Source organism: Apus apus, chromosome 2, assembly GCF_020740795.1.
Source record: "Apus apus isolate bApuApu2 chromosome 2, bApuApu2.pri.cur, whole genome shotgun sequence".
NCBI classification, from domain to species: Eukaryota; Metazoa; Chordata; class Aves; order Apodiformes; family Apodidae; genus Apus; species Apus apus.
Window position 1 is genome coordinate 45,936,076 of NC_067283.1, and position 22,162 is coordinate 45,958,237.

The window sequence follows — 22,162 nt, forward strand, 5'->3', positions numbered from 1 at the left end:
CCCTTCAGGATTGAACCTGCTCTGACTTGGCCTTACCCATGGCTGAAGACCCTCTGGAGGTGTAACCTGCTCTGTCATGGGCTTATCCATGGCCACACACTTTGAGGCGCTCCAGTATGACCTCATGCACGGACACTGATGCTTCAAGGTGTACCTGCAGCAGCATCGACTTATCCTTGGCCCACAATCCCTTCAGAGGGACACCTGCTGCAGTAAAGACATAACCATGAGCACAGATGCTTTGAGGTGTGCCTGCTCTGGCGCGGACTCATCCATGGCCACAGAGCCTTCAGAGTGTACTGCTCCCATCTGGACTCATCCACAGGACACAGTCCCTTCGCCTTGAGTTCACACTGGAGTTCCAGCTTGTCTAGAAAAGCGGCACAGAAACAGCAGTGATACCTTGGCCATCTGCCAGCTCAGGAGCACTGCCATTGCTGTTATCAAAACATTCCCAGGAACAGCAGAGAAAGATGATAAGCAGTACAGTGAGTAGCACATGTAAAAAGCAGCCACTAATGAGCACTGGATTCTCATCTACACTAGGCAGACACAGAAGGCTGTCAGTTAATCAGTTAATAGCTAAACAGCATCAACAGCTATACAATCTAGCACATTCCAGTAAAATCTGTTGTTATCTTGGACCCTTTGAGCCCCATGCTGGGCACCAAAAATTACTGTCATGGTTTAATCCCAGCTGGCAACCACGCACCACGCAGCCACTCGCTCCCTGCCCCCTGGTGGGATGGGGGAGGGAATCAAGAGTAAAAGGGAGAAAACTCCTGGGGTCACATCAAGCCAGTTTAATAGACAAAGTAAAAACTGTGCACACAAGCAAAGAAAACAAGGAATTAATTCACTGCTTCCCATTGGCAGGCAGAGGTGTTCAGCCATCCCCAGGAAAGCCGGGGTCCATCATGTGTAACTGTTCCTCGGTAAAACAATCACCATCCCACCCAGTGTCCCCCCTTCCTTCTTCTTCCCCCAGCTTCATATTGCTGAGCATCACATCATATGGTGTGGAATATTCCTTTGGTGATTTGGGGTCAGCTGTCCCAGCTGTGAGTTGTACCAACTCCTTGTGCACTCCCGGCCTTCTTGCTGGTGGGGTGGTGCGAGGAGCAGAAAAGGCCTTGACTGTGCAGGCACTGCTCAGCAGTAAGGAAACCATCTCTGCATTATCCACTCTCTTTCCAGCACCAATCCAAAGCACAGCCCCATACTGGCTACTATGAAGAAAACTACCTCAGCCAAAACCAGTACATATGGTTTAGCCCTGCTTAAGGAAAATTTCATTAACAAGATGCTGAAAAATTAGGGTTGTTTCTGAAAATGAGGGGAAGGTGCAGGAAAGACTCATTACAGGCAGTGCCTGGGAGATGTGCAAATAAAAGTGTATTTTGCTGGAATTTGAGGAGAAGTGTGTGCTCGAGACTTTTCTCTGTTCAAGTGCAATGCATGCAGGGACACTACTGTAGTTTCAGCACATGGATAACCCACCTTCTGCCCTTTAAACCAAGGTCTTATGGTTGTCCATGATCTTCAGCCACCTTACAAGGTCTACCACATTTGAAACATTAATTCTTCAAACACAGCTCTCTCATTAGCCTCACATCACTTTTGTGTGTGTGTGTGTGGTCTAAAATATCTGTAAATATTAAATTTCAGCCACCGAGCTTTGGAGTATTTTAATTTGGAAACACCAACACCACTTTCTGAGATCACCTCCAGACATACAGTGATCACAGTGTTCCCTGTAGCCCTGGCCGCATGCTGACAAGCAACACTGGCAGACCTAGGCCAAACCCTATGTACCTAGAGGAGAGGGATTCTGCCAAAAACTCCTGCTCAGCAATCTTTTCCTCCCACAGGAACTGGAGGAAAACTCATTCCTGTTCCCACCTTCAAGGATTTACAACAACGAAATTTACAGCCCTGGTTTATGCTCTTCCACCCTAAAAGTGAGAATCACCAAGTAAAATGCTGCCCACACTTCCTGCACCTGTGCAAATATCTCCTAGACCTTGACCTCTAACAACGGCTGCAATAAAGGTCAATTTTGAGATAGTCCATGTTAAAAACATTGCAAAAGGTTTGTTAGGAGGAGGGACAACAGCCAAATTAACCAGAGGAGAGAGCTCTTCTCATGTTGACTGCACAAAGGCAGCCAAGGCTTATAGCTGGCTGGGAGTTAGTAACAAGGACAAACAACTCAGGCTTGCAGCCTTCATTATTTCTCCATCATGTATGAAGGTCTACGGAAATTTGATGTACATAGAAATGCGTAATTCCTGGTTGTTGTCTCCGCAGACCTATGAGGAATGCTGGGTCACCACGTTAAGTTCCTGCTTCCCAGGTGGCCAGATGTGTCCCACTCTATCTCTGCTGCTACCCAAAGAGCTGCCCAGGTGCAAAGACCCATGCTGGTAAGCAGGAAAGGCACTCGGAGTGCTCTGCCCTCTTCCCCACCATGTATGCAGCTCCTCTTTTTGGAGGGGAAGACCTATGAGAACACTAAGGGCAGAGGCAAAGGCTTTGCCTCTCTCGGGACATGGTTGCCAGATGTGATGAGCTAGGATACTCCCCTGAAGCAGGTGACTTGGAACAAACAGCTCTTGGCCTCTTCTGCGGACAATGACTTTTTGTCTTTCTGACACAAGGAAGGAAAAGGAACAAACCCAAGTCTTGTGTCATTTTCACCTAAGTCTATTTTTACACTTCTGCTGGATGCAGTGCAGATCTGCCAGTCATGACAAACCTAACAGGTCTTGATACAGAGGCTCACAGAATTGTGTCCTTAGGCTTTCTGCACAAGGACCAGCCATGACTCACTTTCTGTGGTTACAAGACAGAGACAACCTGGCAAGCCCCAGCGCAAACAAGTGATATCACCAGCATGACACATACATTTAGAGGCATCATTATGTTTCTCAGTCAGGATTGCAACTAAAAAATTTCCAGGTGATGTGTGGGCATGGGGAAGAAGATGATACCTTAGAAACAGTGATTCCTGACACACTGATTGTGCCGACAGGCATCTCATCCTGACCACAGAGTAATCACCGAGTAACAGTTTAGCACATGTGTGGGTACCAGTGATCTGGCTGCTCACACTGAACAAATGGGAATCAGCAACAGTTGCTTGAGAAACTCCATTTTACCAGTTGTTAATGCAATTGCCAACTCAAGTGGGGAGCGGGGGGTGTGCTGAACATGTACACTCTCAGTGAGAGTTGTTTTCTCCCAAAATTACAGTTTGACCTAAATAAAACAGGAATGATGATCAAGAACCCCTCCTGGTTTAGAGTTTAAAGGAAAGAGTAGCAACCTTACACTGAGTAACATGTCAGGAATAGGTATGCGGAAACTACAAGCCTCAGATACAAATAGCAAGTTAAAAGGTGCATGTGGCTGATAGAGGAAGCTGAAGAATTAATGAAAGGTTCCACAGCCTTGCAGGCAGCAGAAGCCTAGGGCAGGCATGGGGCCATTTTAATAGGCAGAGAGGAAAGTCAGGAACAGCAGAGCAGACGTATCAGCTGCCTTCAGTGTTTACTTCTGATTGCTTTTCTATTTTGGTACAGATCCTCTTATGGAAAAGTACAGATGCACAGGCACCTTCCCCAGCCATCATGTTTACTTTCAGCCTTCCCTGAACTGTGAAAGCTCTGCAGCTGCAGAGTGTGAAGAGGAGGCGTGGCTGATAAGCCTCTGGCCCTGATCTCCACAACTGACTCAGAGGGGACCAGCTCCCTTCAAGGCTGCCACCACTGCCACCACACCACTGCCAGCCTGCCAGGAAAGATGCAACCAGGGTGACTCTGCAAGTTCACAGATCAGCAGGTGAGCAGGGGTCAGCAGGTCCATGGCCAGAGGCAGGCCAGCTCGGGGTGAGGGGTGGCATGGCACCATGTTCCCTCCAGCAGCCATCATGCTTCTTTCTTCTCTGTTGGGAGCCACGCCGACTGAGGGGCAGCTGTGTGCAGTAGTGCAAGGCCGCAGAGCGTCACGGAGAGGCCAACCCACCACAGAAGCGTCCATGTCTCCCCGAAGAGAAGCTTGCCCAGGATGGCCTGGAGGAAAAGACAGAAACAAAGCTTTGCTAGGCTGAGCCACCTCAAAGCCTCCTGAGCTGCCAGAGCTGCAGGAACTTCTGCTGGGAGACAGCACAGGAAAAAACTGCTTGAGGAAACTCCTGCTGGGACCACCAAGCAGAACAGCTGCTTGTAGGTGATGTCAGAGATTACTTACTCTACCACCCAGCCTGGAAGCACAGCCATGTCATGGTCCCAAAGCATGATTTTGGCAGATGTGTTTGTGCTTTGCTGCCTTCCCAGGAGACCCTGGGAGCCAAATCTCCAGTTGTCTGCATGATTCTAGTCAATAAAAAAGGGGCCCCACTGACTTGAGGTTTGGACATCACTATGAGCCAGCTGCAAGTTGCTGAACCACAGAAACAAGGTGGACAGCTGCTGAGAAAAGCAAGCAGATAAAAACATGCAGGTCAAAAATGTTCCTGCTGTCACTACACGCTGCGCGTTTTCACACCCAGCTAGGGTGGCATTGGCCTGTCACAGGTGAGGTGTTGCTAAGGAAAAGCTAATCAAAGCAAAGCTCCAGCTCTCACTGGCAATTAGAAAAGTTCAGCAAACCATACAGCTGCTGCAAGACACTGCACTGGGCATCAACACCCTTCCTCCTGTGCCACCCAAAGAACTCCCACAGCCTCTGCTGTGAACAACAGGCAGAGCAACTGAGGCCAGAGACAATAATTTCATGTCTGCCTGTAACTCCCCCTTCGCAGCCAGAGATGTCAGCCAGGCTGGGAGATGGGCTATGACCAGCTGCATCCAGTGCAATTGCTCCCTCATGGCTGTGCTCCTCCAGGCTTCAGTGCCCGGGGAAAGGCACCTACTCACCGAAGAGATGAAATTGGAGGCTGTTGTGGTCACGGAGGCAGCAGCCGAGGAGGAGGAGAGCCGCAGGGCTTTTGTGAAGACCGTCCACATGACGGCATTGCACGCAAACACCAACCCAACGGAGCCCACGCGAAGCAGCACCGGCAGCTGTAGGATGAAAAGGAAACACTTAGGTCTTCTCACCTACTGCTCATCCACCCTCGCTAACTCCAGAAAGCCCTCCAGCTCCTGATGTGGTGCACACGCAATGCAGTGAAATGCCAATGCCCTTCACTCATCACTAGATGTCTGGAAAAGGGTCAAATTAAGACCTGCCAGAGACAAACACCGAAGATGTACATCCTGGTGCTGCGTGTGATCCAGGATCCGCCTGTTGTGAATCTGGGCTCAGACCAGTGTGGTCCTGAACCACTAGTCCTCACCACCTTCCATGACCAGGCTTGCCTTACTGCATCAAGGGCAGTGTCCCCTGGGAGGAAAGCCAGAGCCGAGGGACTTCGTGCCTTATTTTGCACACTCGCTGGAAGAGCAGATTTACTGAGAACTCTCTGGTCTGGCATTTAGCATCAACAAAACCACCTCTGCACTCAAGGGCCTTCAAGGTCAACCAGGTCCTCTAGAAAGATCTCCCTCCTTAGACAACCTGACAAGAGATGTAACAGCCTCAGCCTGGAAGAAAGGCAGAGTTTTGCCTAAAAAGCCTTCACCACTCGGTGTCCCCTCAGGTCCACGGTTTTCGCAGCTGCAGCCATCTCCCTAGCCCCTGGATGTCACGTACTTGATGTGAAGACACCAAGGGAGAAAATCACAGGCAGATCATCAACTCTTGGGAACACTCAGGGAGCACATGAGGGCAAGGCTTTGTTTAAGCCTCTAGCAAACCTGCCTTCTTGGCCTGCCACTTCTCTCAGTCCGTGGTGGGCTCCGTCTTGAAGCAGAGACACAGGTATGAAGCCACCAACAAACACAGCTGAAAGGTGACACCTGCCCTATGAGAATAGCTGCACTAGAGGCCCCAATAGCTGCCCCCACCAGCTGCCCAAATCAGTGGGGGTCACCAACTGTGCTCTGCTCCCACTCAGAAGAGGAGATTATTAACCACAAGATAGGAGAGGCCACTGGGATTTGAGGCCACTGGGGTTTAGGGCCACAAAAATGATCAGAGGGATGGAACACCTTTCCTGTGAAGAAACTCTGAGAGAGCTGGGGTTGTTCAGCCAGGAGAAAAGATGCCTCCTGGGAGAGCTTACTGTGGCCTTCCAATACTTAAAGGCAGCTCTTAAGAAAGATGGGGACAAATTTTTAGCAGGGTCTGTAGTGACAGGACAAAGGATAATGGTTTTAAATTGAATGAAGGTAGATACAGGCTAGATATAAGGAAGACATTTTTTACATTGAGGGTGGTGAGACACCAGAACAGGTTGCCCAAATAGGTGGTAGATGCCCTATCCCTGGAAACATTCATGGTCAGGTTGGATGGGGCTCTGAGCAACCTGATCTAGTTGAAGATGTCCCTGCTCACTGCAGGGAGGGTTGGACTAGGTGACCTTTAAAGGCCTCCTCCAACCCAACCCAAGTGATGTAGCAAGTACAAAGCTAAAAAGAAAAGGCCATAAAGCAAATCTCTGCTTGATGGTTGGCACAAGGTCTCAGAGGCTAACCCCATTCCAGAGGTGGATGGTTCAGGTGTTCAGCCTCATTTTGCCTGGCTCATGGCAACAGCCTACATTATCTGGGCAACAGTAAACGATTCCAGACAATTCCCACCTGTGAAGCACTTTGCTTTCCCACTGCTCCTGTGGATAACTCTGTGGAGAGGAATAAGAGGGACAACCATGCCCAGCTGCTACTGGCCTTCTGTGGAAGAAAGATGCTGCTGTGTCATGGCTCACCACAGGAATTGGGTTTTTCTCCTGGCTTCACCCTCAGCTTTTGTGGCCAGATGGTTTTACTTTGCTCAGGGCAGCTGTGTATGTCCACGTAAGCCTCTAGTGGGTAGGCAGACTTGGAAACATAGACATGACAGAGGAGAACAAGTCTCTGTGTTTCACCTAAATTCAGTATATTATTTTCTGGATCAGAAAGAACTTACCAAGGTATGCTGCTTGGAAGAAAAGCCTTAAGAAAAAGAATTCTTGTTACTGTCTTCAATTACACTATCAGAGGGTGTAGAGAGGATGGAGCCCAGGCTCTTCTCCTAGGTGTGTTGGGATATGACAAGAAGCAGCAAGTAAATGTTGGAACAAGTGATGTTTTGATCCGATCCAAGGAAAAACAAAGGTGATCAAACACTGGAACAGAGGTGATGGGCTCTCCAACCTTGGAGATATTAAAAACTTGGGTGGAGAAGGTCACGAGCAACCTATTGCAGAGCAGGGTGTGGACTACTGACCTCCGAAATTTCTGCACCACCAGAATTAGCCTGTGAGCCTACCAGTGCTGCAGCAAAGCTGGTTCCCATGCTATCTTTAAAAGCGACCCTGAACCCATGGGCTCTTCTGCTGATCTCCTCCTATTGCAGAGCAAGGGAAAACAGCCGCAGTCTGCTCTGCAGGTGGCAGATGCCCAGAAGGAAGGTTTTTCCAAGAGAGGTCAAGTCCCTCTGCGCCCTGGGCAGAGGAGCGGTCATCGCAATGGCATGCAGGGAGAGAGACGGGAACATCCCCAGGTGTTCTCCACAAGGAAGGAGGGAGGTATACATTCCTCCCTGCCAAGGGCTCAGCCAAGCCACCCCAGTGAGTCAAGGATTACTGTTCTGATTGCTTTTCTAAAAGGAGATTAATTTCAGTGTACAGTTCAGATAATTCAGAATCACTCCTGAAGTGGCAGAAGTAATTTTAGATGACGTTTGACAAGGGAGAGGGGAAAGTAAAGGAAAGCTTTTGTTCAAGTGAAGTGACCTTTCCTGGTCAGGCTGCTCTCGGGCTGGGCCACCACAACACATCCTTCTGGCCAGGATATCCATCTCTGTGCTGTCGCAGAGTGTCCTGCTACTCTACATCACAACCTCTCAGAAGCATCAATACCCTTTTAACATTTGCTGCCATTTCCCATGCTGCACAACGGATGGCTGCCCTCTTAAGACTTATTTTCAGATTTCTGTAGTTCTTCCTCAAACACAAAATTTCTTGAACTTCTGTCACCTTGTGGCTGGTCTGCAAGACTGCAGAATTTAAACAGCAAGCCCTCTAAACACTTGCCTACAAAGCCTGTGCAACTGAAACTACGAGGAAGATTACAGCATTTACTGAAAACATGGTTAGTTTTACAGCTAAACTGATTTAGTTCATAATTATCACCTAGAACAGGCCTGACAGAAGTAACTGGAGGAACCAATTTGTCCAGAAAAAAGAAATACAATCATAGAACCACAGCACATTTGAGATTGGAAGGGACCTCTGAAGATCACCTGGTTCAACCTCCATGCTCCTAGAATGGGTTGCTCAGGTCCACGCCCAGACATCTTTTGACTACCTCTATGGAGACTCTACAACCTTTCTGGGCAGCCTGTGCCAGTGCTTGGTCACCCTTACAGTGACAAAGTGTTTCCTGAGGTTCAGGGGGAACCTCCTGTGTTTCCATTGGTGCCCATCGCCTCTGGTCCTGTCACTGAGCACCACTGGAAAGAGCCTGGCCCCACCCTCTGCCCCCCACTCCAGGTATTGATACACATGGAATAGATCCCTCTGAACCTTCTCCAGGCTGAACCATCCCAGCTCTCTCAGCCTCTCCTGGTGGGAGAGATGCTCTGGTCCCTTCACCATCTTTGTGGCCCTTTGCTGGATACTCTCCAGTAGCTGCCTCTCTTTTTTGCACTGGAGAGCCCAGCACTAGACCTGGTACTCCAGGTGTGGCCTCACAAGTGCTGAGTAGAGGGGAAGGATTGCGTCCGTCGACCTGCTGGCAACACTCTACCTCAGTGACACCACACTGTTGCAGCACCTTAAAAAAAAACAACAACCAACAAGTGGGTGGTATTTCTAACAATTTCAAAGGAGCAAAAGACTCAGAAAAGATGCTGTCATCATTTCCAGTAATTCAACACTCTGCTTTTCTGTCAGTGCAGAGCACAGTCTTTTGGAAGGGATCAGGATTTAGAACTTTTTATTCCCCTTCCTGTCATCCTTTCCGATCACTGGAAAAGATACAGGATTAGCAAGTACTGTGCTTTTGCCTTTTAAATCTCCACTAACAGTCACACAACCTGATTTCCTTCTGTACTGACGCAAGGCGTATTTTTCAGACCTGTTTTCTCTTGTGGGCTCTCCTTCGGCTCTCAAGCCCAAACGCACATTTGACACACGAACAGCAACGCCTGCTCTGTGCCTAAATGGGTCTCCCTGACGTGTTCTGATGGCGGGCACACGCTGCCGACCTCAGCATCACCCCACCCACGTGCCCGTGCAAGAGCTCACCTCGGCGGGCCAGGACACGGAACGCTTGAGGAAAAGGGCAGCAGTGCCGCGTCACCTTAAGGACAACCAGGTCTGAGAAACGCCACCGAGATAAAGATCACTCCTCACAAGCACCCAAGGAGACCTACGGACATCAACTGCTCCACCTCCCTGCTCGTCATCCCTGAACAGAACTCATAGAATCGTTTTGTTTGTGAAAGACCTTAAAGATCATTGATTCCAAACATCAACAACGGAGGGAGAAGGGCAACGCCATTAGCAAAGCAGAGGGATGAGAAGAAGTGTTTGACACAAAATACCCACATCCTGCTTTTCAGCTGAAACAGACATAAAACCGCTGCGAATGGGGTTCTGGAGCAGGGTTTGGTTTCAGGCATGCCCATACCACGCTTAGTTGCTTCTCCTTTACACACCAGCAGGCCTGCTTCAGCCTGCTGGCATCACCACATCAACCAGCCCTGCAGCAGCTGCCAGGCCGAGCCCTCCCGGAGAGACCCACGGCTCAGCTCCCCCAGACGAGACCGCCGGGGATTCCCCGCCAACCCCTCTGGAGGCAAGGACAGGGCACCCTCTGGAAGACGACGAGGAAGAACCCGCGTCCCACCTCCCCCCTGGCAGACGCGGCGAAAGAGGGGAAGCCCTCCGGCAGCGCGCAGGCCAACCCACAGAACTCTCCTCCCTCGGCCGATTTCCTCCTTCCTTACCCAGCCTCCGGCCGCCTCCTCCCCGCCCGACCCCAGCGCCAGCTTCGCCGCGGCGGCCGCCGCCGCCCCCAGCAGCCCCGCGGCCGCCGCCGCCGCCGCCCCGCCGCCCGCCCGCATGGCCCCGCAGCCCCCCGGCATGGCACCGCCGCCCGCCCGCATGGCCCCGCAGCCCCCCCGCATGGCCCCGCAGCCCCCCCGCATGGCCCCGCAGCCGCCTTCCGGGGCGCGGCCGGCCCGCCCAGCGCCGCCCCTGCGCTGGTTCTTCCCGCGGGACGGCACGGGAAAAGAAGGGGAAAAGGCGACGTGTGCGCGGCTCATTTGTATATAAAAGCGTTTATTTCAAAACAGAAACCGCCAGGAAGTAACATGAAACAATGCCAGTCCTACCGTAGACATACAACACAGAGAAAGGCTCAGGAGTAAGTGGGATGCTGCGGCAGGGATCGTGCCCCCCTCCCCGTCCAGGGAGGGGCAGAAAGCCCTGCCTGCATGGGGAGGGTCCGGAAACAGTCACACAGGGCAGACAGGTGCTCCGAGGAACAGTTGTAAGCCCAGGAGATGGTAATAGCAACAATGAAAGCGCACAGGAGAGGAGGAGACAACAGCTTTGTGGTCCAAGACAAACCTCCAGGTTACTTCTAATCTCGTCTATTACTTGCCTACAGAAAAACATCCCCAGGTCAAGGCCAGGTTTCTTTACTCCTATGCTCCACATCAAAGCTCAAGTGGAAAAAAAATCTGCAGGATTAGGCAACTTTAAAATTCAAAGATAAGCTGGGGGGAAATACTTTCCCTTAGCCAAATCCTGAAGAGACTCACTAGATTAGCTGCCCTTTTGCTGGACACACATAATTCTCTTCACTCCCTTTTTGTTCTGTCACTTGTGGGGAAGGGTAGTACTGTATGAAACAACCAAAACCAGAGTGTTGGTATTACTGACCGGAAAAAAACCAAAGTTACACACAAGTGTTTGATACTGGTATACGAATCAATGTTTTGTGTCCTCCTACTAAAAGCTATTTGCAATAAATCCTACGTGCAGTTTAATTAACTTATGCTACACTCCCAAAATGTTCCGCATGTTTTCAGATCTTGTTTCTTAACATTTCTAACTCTTGTTTGATAAGAAAACGCTTGCAAAAGACTTCAAAAGAGTTTCGTACAATGCTAATATAGATGTCTGCTCTAAGTTTATATGAGGGGAAAAAGGTTTTAAAAAGCAATTTCATTAAAATGGAGAAAGAACAAAGCCAAAAGGTATTTATAGTACTATTTACAAGCCTATTACTAAATTCACATTTATGCTTTATTGAGCAAACTTCAATATGAAAATTATTTTTAAGCAACCCATAAGTATTCATAGTTAATAAATCTGAAAAATTAAATTTTAACCCAGTAAAAACACCCTATGTTTAGCTAACAAAAAGTCACCAAGGAATTGTGCTTTTAAAAATTTGGCTCTGATGGAAAATTTCAGAAGAGGTAGGAACCTGAGTAAAAGCACAAAAAGCAACAAAAATCCAGGTGTGTTTCCAGTGAGAAAGCTTTTCCTTGGCAAGGCACAAAAGTTCAAGAAAGTATCTTCCAGCACTTATGGAAAATCAGTTTTTGAAAAATTATAGGAAGGTCTTAACACATAATTGAAAGCTGCCCACTTAGCTGGAGTAAAATTCTTCACTAAAAGTTATGACCAGCAAAAAATCCAGTAACTAAACTACTTGATTATTCTAGGACCACAACAAAAGTCAAGTTTGACAACTGGCTTTTGCTTATTCTGTAGACTTTGTAAACATGGCTCTGTAGTTTTACTTCTGTCATTATAGCTGATCGTGATGTCTACATATGTCACATTTTTTTGTTTCTTTCAAAAAAGCATTTTCAACTCGTAGTTTCTCAGTCTCCTGTAAAACAAAAAACATGGGGCTATTAAGGAAATTATACTCACTTCTTCAATCTTTCTTAATAAGCGATATCTGCACTTGTTCAAGTGTTTGATACACTACATGCTTGAGGAAATGAAACGAGGTGATTCTTGTCTGGGGCCTGTGAGAACACAGACCAGCCATGACCTACATGACTGCATAAAATAACAGGGTTCTCTTACTTTCCAACAGAAGAGCATAATTTTTTGTTTTCTTTCTTAAAGCTTCTTTGTCAGCCCATTACTTCATCTGTATTCTACTCTGCAACTTACCTCAGCAAGTTTAGCGTAATCTTTCTTCAGTTTCACAAGATACTGAATCTTCTGGTTGAGGTTTTGATGACCAAGTAATTTCCCATTCTCCTCAGCAAGAGAGTCAACTTGCTTCCTCAGCAAGTCCATTTCCTGCAATTAATAAATACATCGTGTACCTCTGAACTGTAGCCCCTCCTCTACAGAAGAAATAGCTCCTTTACAACTATTAATATACTAACATTTCAGTTTGTTGTAACGTATGGTGCAAGAGTTGGTTCACTCAGGAAATACGTATTTGTCTTATGTCTCCTTAGGTTCTACACTAGATCCCTCCAAAGGGCAAGGGCATCATTTGAGTTGTAGTATAAATTGCAACAGTGGTTTCTGTACCCAGAGTTCCACTACTGCATGAATCAGCATTTCAAATATAACTAACTGCAAGACAAAACATTTTCAGGGGCATTTTTTGATTGCTAATTAATTTAGAATATTATCCAATTACCAACAGTTCTACCTTTGCTGAAAAAGATCTTACTGTACAGACAACAAAAATTATACATATAGAACCTTTCCAATTCTGTCTCTCTCTTCATATGTTTCCTCCAGTTTTGATCTAATTTCTTCTTTTTCATGAAATGCTTTCAGCTCCAAAGCTCGTGTTCGTTCCATCTCCAGAGTCATTTCCAAACAAGTATTCTCTTTGATTTTGAGGATATTTTTCGTCTCTTCTAATCTACCAATATAGAAGCATCATATAATATTAAAAAAACAACATAAATGGCATACCATTGAATTAGTAAGTCATCCTTGGACACGTGGGCAGCCTCTTCTAAAAATATCTTTTTAAGACAATTTATTTTCCCTAGACCTCACTGCTAACAGAAGGAAAAATTCCATTCTGCTTCACAGCTCTGGAGTTGATACAATCTCTTATCTAGCCAGTGTTCTAGAGCTGCTCTTCTTTTTGGGAAGTGTGCTGTTTCCATACAAGTCCACTCATGAAAGAAAATAGAAGCTTCACCTCAAGAACACTAAGAATTAATTTAAGACATGTAAGTTTGCCAGATGAACTCAGATGCTCTTTAAGTTTCCCCTAAGTTTCTTGTTTGTATAAGGGTTTTCCCCAATAGCCTTGCTGCTCAGAGCATCCATGCTCTGAACTTGTTTGCCCTGGTAACAGAAGGACCACCACTTTGGAAAAAGTTTTAATTAATGTATTAATTAAACCATGCCATCAAACTTAGCAGCCTGCCTACTGGCTATATGAACTTTAGTAATTTTGCATGTCTATTCAAAGATTGCGTAAGTTTAAATAATTTTGTCATCAGTTTTGTTTCCCTGCAGCCTGGTGTTTAAGACCTACTTCATAAAATCAGTATTCACTGGCTGCATTTGTCAAAACATTTTGTTGACAGAAGAAGAATCTTTTTCCTCTTTGTGTATTTTTTGTTGGCATGAGGCATTGTAGCACTGTTACAAAACATATTTTAGAGACCAGACAGGTATGAAAAAACAATGCATTGGATAGCAAAATAACCCTGAGTAATCAAGATGAGGATTTCTGGAAAAATTATTTACTTTTGAAATGACTATATGCATAAAACCGATCTTTGTCCTTAAAAAAAGTGACTTATATAGACAGCATTTCATTAAATGTACATAACTCAAAAACTGTGAGATTTAGCCACTATGAATCCTGAAGCAATAGAGATTAAGCAAATAACAGGAGCAACATTTTCAAATTCATCTTTATCTACCCGTGCCGTAGTTCTTGACTACCATCCATCTAAGGTGCAAAAACACTTAAATTTTGAGGACTACTTGCACTACAGTGCAGACAATCAAGGAATCCAGTTTTCATTATTTACGATGAAGTCCAAAAAATTAAAATAAAATAGCAAAAAAGCAAATAATTATATTAAATTGCAAATTATAAAATATTTAAGATTAAGAAATGAACTGTGTTTTCATTTAATTTGAAAAGGAGTGTGCTTAGAATTCACTGCATATAAAATAATTCAAAGCACAGGTAATTTAAAACAATTGAAAATGTCTCTTCTAATTTAATTTTTTCTGTGGTTCCACCTATTTAGGAGGATTTACCCTTTCAGAAAATGTAGTAATAGGTGCTACTACCACCTACTGATGAGAAAGAGTAAAGACTCAATGTATCTTGCAGAAGTGTAAACATTTCCAAATTACAGCTCTTACAGTTTCAGATCTTGGACTTCCATTGCTTAAATATACTTTTTAAATATTAATTAATTTAATACAAGTCTCCAGCTCAACGAAGAATATTTAAACTTACTCTGCTTTGATTTTCAGCATCTCCTCCATTGCTTTATTCTGTAAAAGTTCAAAAACTCTAGTTACATTCTTAATGTTCAATATACATATTTATTTAAATTTTGTCACTTAACTGATGCTACGTATCTCATTCCAGATCCTACTAAAATAATCCTACTGCCCAGAAATTCACATCTGTAGTTAGAGGACACGGGGTAATGGATCAAAACTGGAAGAGGGGAGATTTAGGTTAGACATTAGGAAGAAATTCTTTAGTCTAAGGGTGGCAAGACACTGGCACAGGTTGCCCAGGGAAGTTGTCGAAGCCCCATCTCTGGAAGTGTTCAAGGCCAGGTTGAATGGGGCTCTGAGCAACCTGGTCTAGTGAGAGGTGTCACTTCCCATGCAGAGGGGTTGGAACTAGATGATCTTTAAGGTCCCTTCCAACACAACCCCTTCTATGATTCTATGATCTCTTAATATTCACTATAAGTTTATCTCTTTGCTACATGCACACATTTCCATTTCACACCAGCAGAAATGACCCACAGCAATATATCCACCCATTCATACACAGCAGATCTCTAGCAGAGGGTTCTTCTGCCTGGGAGATCCATGGAAACCTCCTGCTGTGACAGTAACTTCCCTTTGGCAGAGCCTTGACATTGGCAAGTGACACAATCTTAACTTTCCAACTCTGTGGAGGTGACTCAGATTGAGTGATGTGAATCTATTTTTGATTATTGTGCCATCTGACACCCAGTTCCTTGGTGTTAGACCAAGGCAGAAACTTTAAGAGGTAAGTATAAGGCCCTGTGTGTGTGTTAGAATTCACTAGAAATCAGTGCTTGTTTCACTACCACAAACAGAAGAAAACATGTTAATACTTCACAGCAGGGAAACAGCAACTGACATGAGAACATACCTTGGCAAGTCGTTCTTCAGCAATCTCCTCCTCTTTCTCTTTAATGTACTGAACATCAGGATGCTTCTGATCACTAGGAAATCCAATAATGAGGAAGGTTACTCACAAAGAGAGGAAACCAGTTGTGAAAACATCTTATCCAGATTAAACCAGTGCATTTGTGTAGCTGTCTTGACGTGTTCATACTCAAGATTACTGAACACCATGAAATAACTCTGGAGGGGTTTAAACTTTCATCTTCCAATAACATAACATTTTCCTTTGTTAGAGTATAGATAAACTGCTGTTTTAATGACAGCAATCAAAAGTCATAACTGTGTGTTAGACAGCTTTGGGATTGAGGAAATTGTTTTAAAAATGAGTTAATGATGTTCGTGTCCATATAGACTGCAGAAAGCAACTCCTTTATACAAGTTCATTGCTCAGTGGTCTTGTCAAGTTAAGAAGGTAAAAAATATTTGCATTCAGGAGATTTGGAAACTTTAGTTTTTTAAAAAACATGAGGTTGGATGGCAGTAAGCAAACGCCATAAAATTAAAATAATCCCCAAACCAACTCACCATTGGAACCACTTCATTTTGTAGTGTGCAGTAAGGGAAGTACTTCATTAATTAACAGTTATTGTAATTTGATGCAATTAGAAAAGATTGCTATTCTCAGTAAATTATTTGTCACGTACCTAGCTAGTGCAATTTGTCTTTCTTATCTGGTATAAACAGTCTAGAGACTAAGTGTATGCATGTGTGGGTAGTTTTTTGTTAATGCTAATTAAATGCCAGTTACAAAAGTCCAACAACTTTTGAGAAATAAACTAAAAAGAATATATTTCCCTTTTTAAATTTTAGTACCACCAGCTTCCAAAATCCAACCAAATTCATCCCGCTTATAAATGGCTGGACAAAACTGCAACACACTGTGTTTACTTATTCTCAGTGGATAATTATATGAACTTTAAAACCTCCAAGTTTAGAATCATTGCTTATGCTTGAGCCTTTCAAATTCTAGTACTGGTCAGTATATATAACGCAAGGACAAACTGGAATTGCAGATATCTCCAATTACAGCCTCTTATAATCAGAATACTTAATTTTGCAAATTTAATAGCATTATTTTATGTTAACTACTTATCTTACCAAGAAGTCAGTTCTAAAACTGACAACACTGGTACTTCATAAAATAGAGATACAAGTTCTGGAATATATTTTTTGCTATATTTAATGGGGAAAAAAAAAAATAAATTAAACTCCTACCTAGTGTTAAGTTACTGTTTACTAAATTGCTCCTTAAAAATGAATTGGCATTAAATAAACAAACAGAATTATCTGCTCCCATTTAAGACTTCTTTTTGCAAGATCTAAACCAGCAGATAATTTAATTTTTTATTAAATTGAAAGCAAAAACCAAAAAATGTTAAGCCACAAACCAAAATATTTTCTGTCCAAAACTAAGCTGTGCAGATTAAAATTTGAGCCAAGTCTCAGGGTGTCTCCAGTTTGAGGCACACAGCATCATGCCATCTTTTCAAAGCAAATTCTTTCCTTACCCTCAAAACACAAAGATGGAGAACTGGTTCCATTTATGTCCATATTAAACCTTGTGTTCAAATAATTTGGATGTTTCCAGTCTACTGAATCCAGAACTGCACAAGTGATACACCAATATATAACACACAGCAATGGCTAGACATGTAGTTATTTTACATTCTATTTCAATTTCCTTTATAAAACTACGTTGTATTTAAGAATTTGTGATTTAAAGACAAAGTTTACAAACCAATAAAATTTCATAGAAAAGGCTGAGTTGATGTAAGATTGCATTTAAAAGAAAAACTGTACGTTTATCTTTCTTAATTGCTTCAAGTTAAGACAGGTTTTTCTTGTTTTATTTTACTTTACCTGCTCTTGCTTAGTCTTTGAGCTTCTAAAAGGCTTTGTAAATTTCTGTTGTTCTCCACCAGTATCTGCATTTCCAAACGCAAGTTCTCCAACTCATTTAATTGTTCCTAAGCAAGTGAAATTGGAAAAATTTTATTTGAACAGAAGATTGTAAATCCTGTTTTCATTTCCAGTTGAACATATTTTTGAGTAAAACACAAGACAAAACTATTTCTCAAGAAACAAACAGTTGTCTGGCAAAGATCTGCATCACCCTTCTTCCATTTACAGTTTCATTAGAAACTTGATTTAAAGTCAGAACAGTTTTATCAACACAAATGATGTTACCATTTGATATTCATGAGCACGAAAAAACTCAGTCCTTGGAAAAACGAGATATATGGACATCTCAAGCAAATTGTCACCATTTTTTTACCAGCCTAGGCAAAGAGAAGAACAAGAACTGCCTTCCTGCTTTAATGGACAGACTACTAAGCAGAGTTCATTAAAAATCTGAACTCTGTTCCATTTTACTGTAACCTTAGAAATTGGTGTAGAGATTAACTCAGTACCTTCAGCCTTTGAATTTCACAATTTTTAGCTCTTCGTTCTTCATTCAACTCATGGACAAGGTGCTCCAGATTTATTGCAGAAGCCCTCCGATCAGCTATTTCTTGCTCATGAGTTTCCAAGAGCTTTGCCAAATTCACATCAAAATTAGGGGGAGTTTTTGGACACTGGCAAGGTAAAGGAAACAAAACACGCAAACTATTAGTAAAGAACTGTTTCCTCTACGTGCTGATTATATGTTTTAATACTTAATTTGAGATACATGTTAATAAATTCCTGGCGGACAAATAATCAATAACAGATTTAAGTTACAAACAAGGTAAATGGCATTTGGCCATTCTGGATACACTGCCATTTTTGGTCCCTGCTTGAAGCCATGCTGTAAAGTTCATTAGTCATTTTCAATGAGTTTTAACAGTGATTACAAAGAAAATGTTTCTCTCACAAATGCCATACCTGAGGAAATGTTACTGATGCTGAGTCTACAAAGCAACCAATTTGCTTCATTTTTAGTTCATATTCATTCTTCCTCTTCTCCAGTTCTTCTGTCATTTTGTCCAACTATTAGAGAGCCCAATTAGAATTAAATAAGCTCATAACACACACATAATATTAAAGAAAAAGGCAGCCAGATCTCTATTTTGAGCAAGCTTACATACACCACAAGTTATTTTAGAGTACTTTAGACTTCACTTTCATAGCTGTTTATATTACTTCAATAATTTAAAATGCATATAACAAGCATTTTAAAAAACATTTATGCACTGTATATGGTTGCAGTTAATCTGAGCTGTGTTCTTGTTGGTATTTTTTTGGCTTGCTAATAAAAGCTGCCTTTCAAAGGGCTCCCTAGCACAGAAAAACTATTATTACCTTTGTTGGTAAACATTACTGCTCAAAACATTATTTGACACAAACTAAGATGTTACTGGTATAGACTTAATTTTCCTCAAAGAGAATATGCTAACATGACAAAAGGACTCTTCTTTCCAAAATAACTTATCTTTATTTTACAGTTTATGCCAACACAAGTGTATTACTTAGTACTAGTACAGTTGTGACAACTAAAGCTAGAATTTGGACAAAGGCTTAACCATAGCTATTTGGTCTACAAAAACTCAAAATCACTCTCAGACTGAATAATTTATAGAGATCAACAATTGTCTGCAATATATAATGATATAGTTTGTGGATAAGTGTTAAGGAGAGGAGAAAGTAATTCTTTAAGTTACACTGCTTATAACCTCAGGTCTCTCTGTTATTATAGGCAATGGTAATTTTCCTGTGCCTTCAGAAGAAACATTTTCATGATCTCTAGACATCATTTCCAAAGCATTTAAATCTAGCCTTTTTTTCAGAAGCTTTTGATCTATTACTTTGCTTTTACAGAAAAGAGCATTGCTTGTCACCAAGAGCATACAAGGTCCCCTGGAATTACTTGTAAAACCTTTTCCAGAAGCTAAAATTAACCACATCTCCCTCACAAGAAGTTTCTTGCTTTACCTGTTCTCTGAGTTCCTGGATGAGAGCTTCTTTCTTTATGATGTCTTCCTGTGCACACTGAAGCAATGAATTATGTTTCTTAGATGCCTCTGTCAGTCTTATCAGCTGATCAGTGGTATGATGCAGTTCGTCACACAGGAGATCTCTCTATTTTAAGTCATTGATTGAGTAAAGAAAGAAAAGTTGAAGTTATTACTCCAAAACAGTTGTTTCAAGATGTTTCGTTGTTGCTAAGATTGTTAACAGCTACAAGCACCTCTCTTATCCCTCCACTTTGTCATGATGAATTGTACCAAGATTTTATCTAGATTTCTTATTTTAGCACATTTTCTGTGTCCATTCTCTTGGTGTCAGAACAAAACCGAGAACTTTCGTACAGTATTGTTACAGTTAGATACTTGTGGGAGATATCTGGCATCAACCACTGTTTCAAAATATAATGTATACTTAAAAATAGATAAAATTCTTTAAATAAGAAGCCAGAAAAGAACGTCTAGAGTGTAATCCATGCTGAATTAGATTCCAGATTTTTTTGTGCACTGCTATTCTGCAGTTACCTCTGGATTTATCTAGACTACCACTGTGACAGGGCATCATACCTACAGTGTGTTACCCTAGAAGGAGAAGCAGTACTTAGTATTTTAAATGCCACCTTGGATTAGTTCTTCTTCACAACTCAAGAAAGCATGAAGTAAATTGGTAATAAAATTATGTACAAAGTGAAAGGAGAAACTCTATGATTTTATCAGAAGCCAGACACACCCAAGGATAACAATGTAATAAGAATTGCTACTTCAGTTTAAAAAACCAAAACACCACCACCACAACAAGAGTGTGAGCCCCTTGGGAGACAACTCAGTTTAGGATTCTAGCATGTCAAATTTAGATATGGCTATTAATGAAGACAGTATTATTAAATGTAGTGGAAATCTATTTAAGAATGGTTTTTGAAAGGCAAACAGTACTCTGAAAGACTGTTGGTTCTATATGATCGGACTAAGCATAGTAATATGACAGATGATCTTGTAGAAATTACTGTCAGGAGAAACTGGTGGTTTTGACTGATGGACATATTCATCAAAATAATGATGAGAGCAGTAACAGGAAAAATGGAGTTTAAAAAGAGAGATACAATTTTAAAAAGCAAAACTGCAGTTGAATCAACTATGCATCCTAGATGTGTTTCCAGCAGGTGGAGCTTTTAGTTAAAATTATGAGTAAAGAAAAGATGTTACTGAATATAGAAGCGGTGGGGAGATAATTAAACATAATATATTCTTCTGCCTATTTTAATTTCTTAGCTGCATCATCTAAATTGCCGTTAAATTCAGCTGATGACTCTTTAGTGGCCTTAACAAAACTAAACCATACTTTTAGCATGTTTTTATGAAGTAGCTTATAAAATATTTATGTCGAGTAGTGTGATATTTTAACAGAATTTGTCAGGTATCTCATGAAAAATTCCTTTAAGAGCAGCATGATTAACTTTAGTTTGAACTAAAATGAGGTTATGTTTTACACAAGTATTTTAAGCAAAACCACATCCAATTGGTCTATTAAACAAATAATCATAATATACCAACATTAATATTTTTACCTCAATGTTATCAGCTATTTGTCTTCTCTCCAAGGTTTCCCTAAGTTCTTCAATCTTCTTTTCCTGATCCTCTATGATTACTTTGCTTTCTTCTTTTGCAGCCAGAACGAGATTATATTTGCACTATGAAAAGGATTCCATTTTTTAGAATATTTCAAGAAAACATGCTATCAAAGAAAGCTGGCAAACTAACTACAAATAAATGAGTATCACAAATCTTAGGATGACAACTACAAAAGTTTAAAATCTCAGTGTCAATGACTAATATCAGAATGATATATCATACTTGTTAAATTGTACAAGCTATGTTATTGGAAATTAGTTGTCAGAACAAGGGAAAAATATTATTGATTTAATATGTATTAGCCACAATGCATATTAACCACTAAAACCATTGTTGTAAAAAAGCCAAAGAAACAAAAAAACCCCATTATTAAAAAAAACCAACACAAAAAAGAAATCTGTCTCATCAACACTTTGTCTGTAGGACCTTTTGAATTCACAGTTCATGCATATGTGGTACCTAAAGTGTTCTGTCGGTTGCTCTATCAGTTTGCAAATCAAACCCATTTTAATAGAGGGGATGTATCATATTTATCCATACTTATTCAAATAGTTTTAGTTCTTTATATGTATGTTTTCAGATGTTGAACATAGTATAAGCAACATAAAAAAATTCACTCCCTCAAAAATAAATTTACAATTCATCTTCAATTGTTGAAGTCTTAAATTGCCAGTTTCTGAGAAAATCTAAATGTGACTGTCAGCTGAGCATAGTTTACAGGATGTGAACAGGTCCCTTTAGAGACATTGCTCTTTACCCACCACATGGAAAGAGTTCAGTTTCCAAGACAGCCTTAGGCATAAAATGTTCAAAAGATTTCAACACGTCAAAACAAAGAAGCTTCCTTCTAAAATGCTACAGCAAGTTACGCCATTTGAGACCCATGATAAGACATGTCATTGCTTTCCATTTCTGAAAAGCTACGCCATGTCCTTCAAAATGACAGAACATACATTTATATCCTCGAGCTCTCTTGTCAGACCATCTATGGATTCAGTTTTATGATTAATTGAAGACCTCAGCTCCTGGATCTGTCTCATCAAGTCAGTTACAACTTCCTGCAACATAAAGAAGTTAATCCTGACACATATACATTTTACACGTATTTTATTACTGGACTTTCTTTGAT

General features: G+C 42.3%; 2 protein-coding genes across 2 annotated transcripts in view; both read right to left on the minus strand.

The window, feature by feature from the left end:
- Positions 1–788: 788 nt before the first annotated feature.
- On the minus strand, positions 789–10,121 carry TMEM42 (transmembrane protein 42). The gene is made up of 3 exons (XM_051611213.1): positions 10,039–10,121; positions 4,920–5,066; positions 789–4,073 (listed from the first exon to the last, which is right to left on the minus strand). Exons 2-3 carry the CDS (start codon positions 5,007–5,009, stop codon positions 3,930–3,932), a joined length of 234 nt encoding a protein of 77 aa, XP_051467173.1. The 5' UTR covers positions 5,010–5,066; positions 10,039–10,121; the 3' UTR covers positions 789–3,929.
- Positions 10,122–10,374: 253 nt separating this feature from the next.
- Positions 10,375–22,162, minus strand: part of KIF15 (kinesin family member 15) — a 37,056-nt gene continuing 25,268 nt past the window's right edge. The window contains exons 25-35 of the mRNA XM_051611212.1: positions 21,987–22,091; positions 20,970–21,092; positions 19,373–19,519; positions 18,326–18,430; positions 17,872–18,036; positions 17,321–17,427; positions 15,426–15,498; positions 14,523–14,560; positions 12,782–12,947; positions 12,233–12,364; positions 10,375–11,939 (exon numbers count right to left, since the gene is read on the minus strand). Of these exons, the coding sequence (XP_051467172.1) occupies positions 11,856–11,939; positions 12,233–12,364; positions 12,782–12,947; positions 14,523–14,560; positions 15,426–15,498; positions 17,321–17,427; positions 17,872–18,036; positions 18,326–18,430; positions 19,373–19,519; positions 20,970–21,092; positions 21,987–22,091 (1,245 nt within the window). The 3' untranslated portion in view covers positions 10,375–11,855. The remainder of the gene's footprint in view (positions 11,940–12,232; positions 12,365–12,781; positions 12,948–14,522; positions 14,561–15,425; positions 15,499–17,320; positions 17,428–17,871; positions 18,037–18,325; positions 18,431–19,372; positions 19,520–20,969; positions 21,093–21,986; positions 22,092–22,162) is intronic.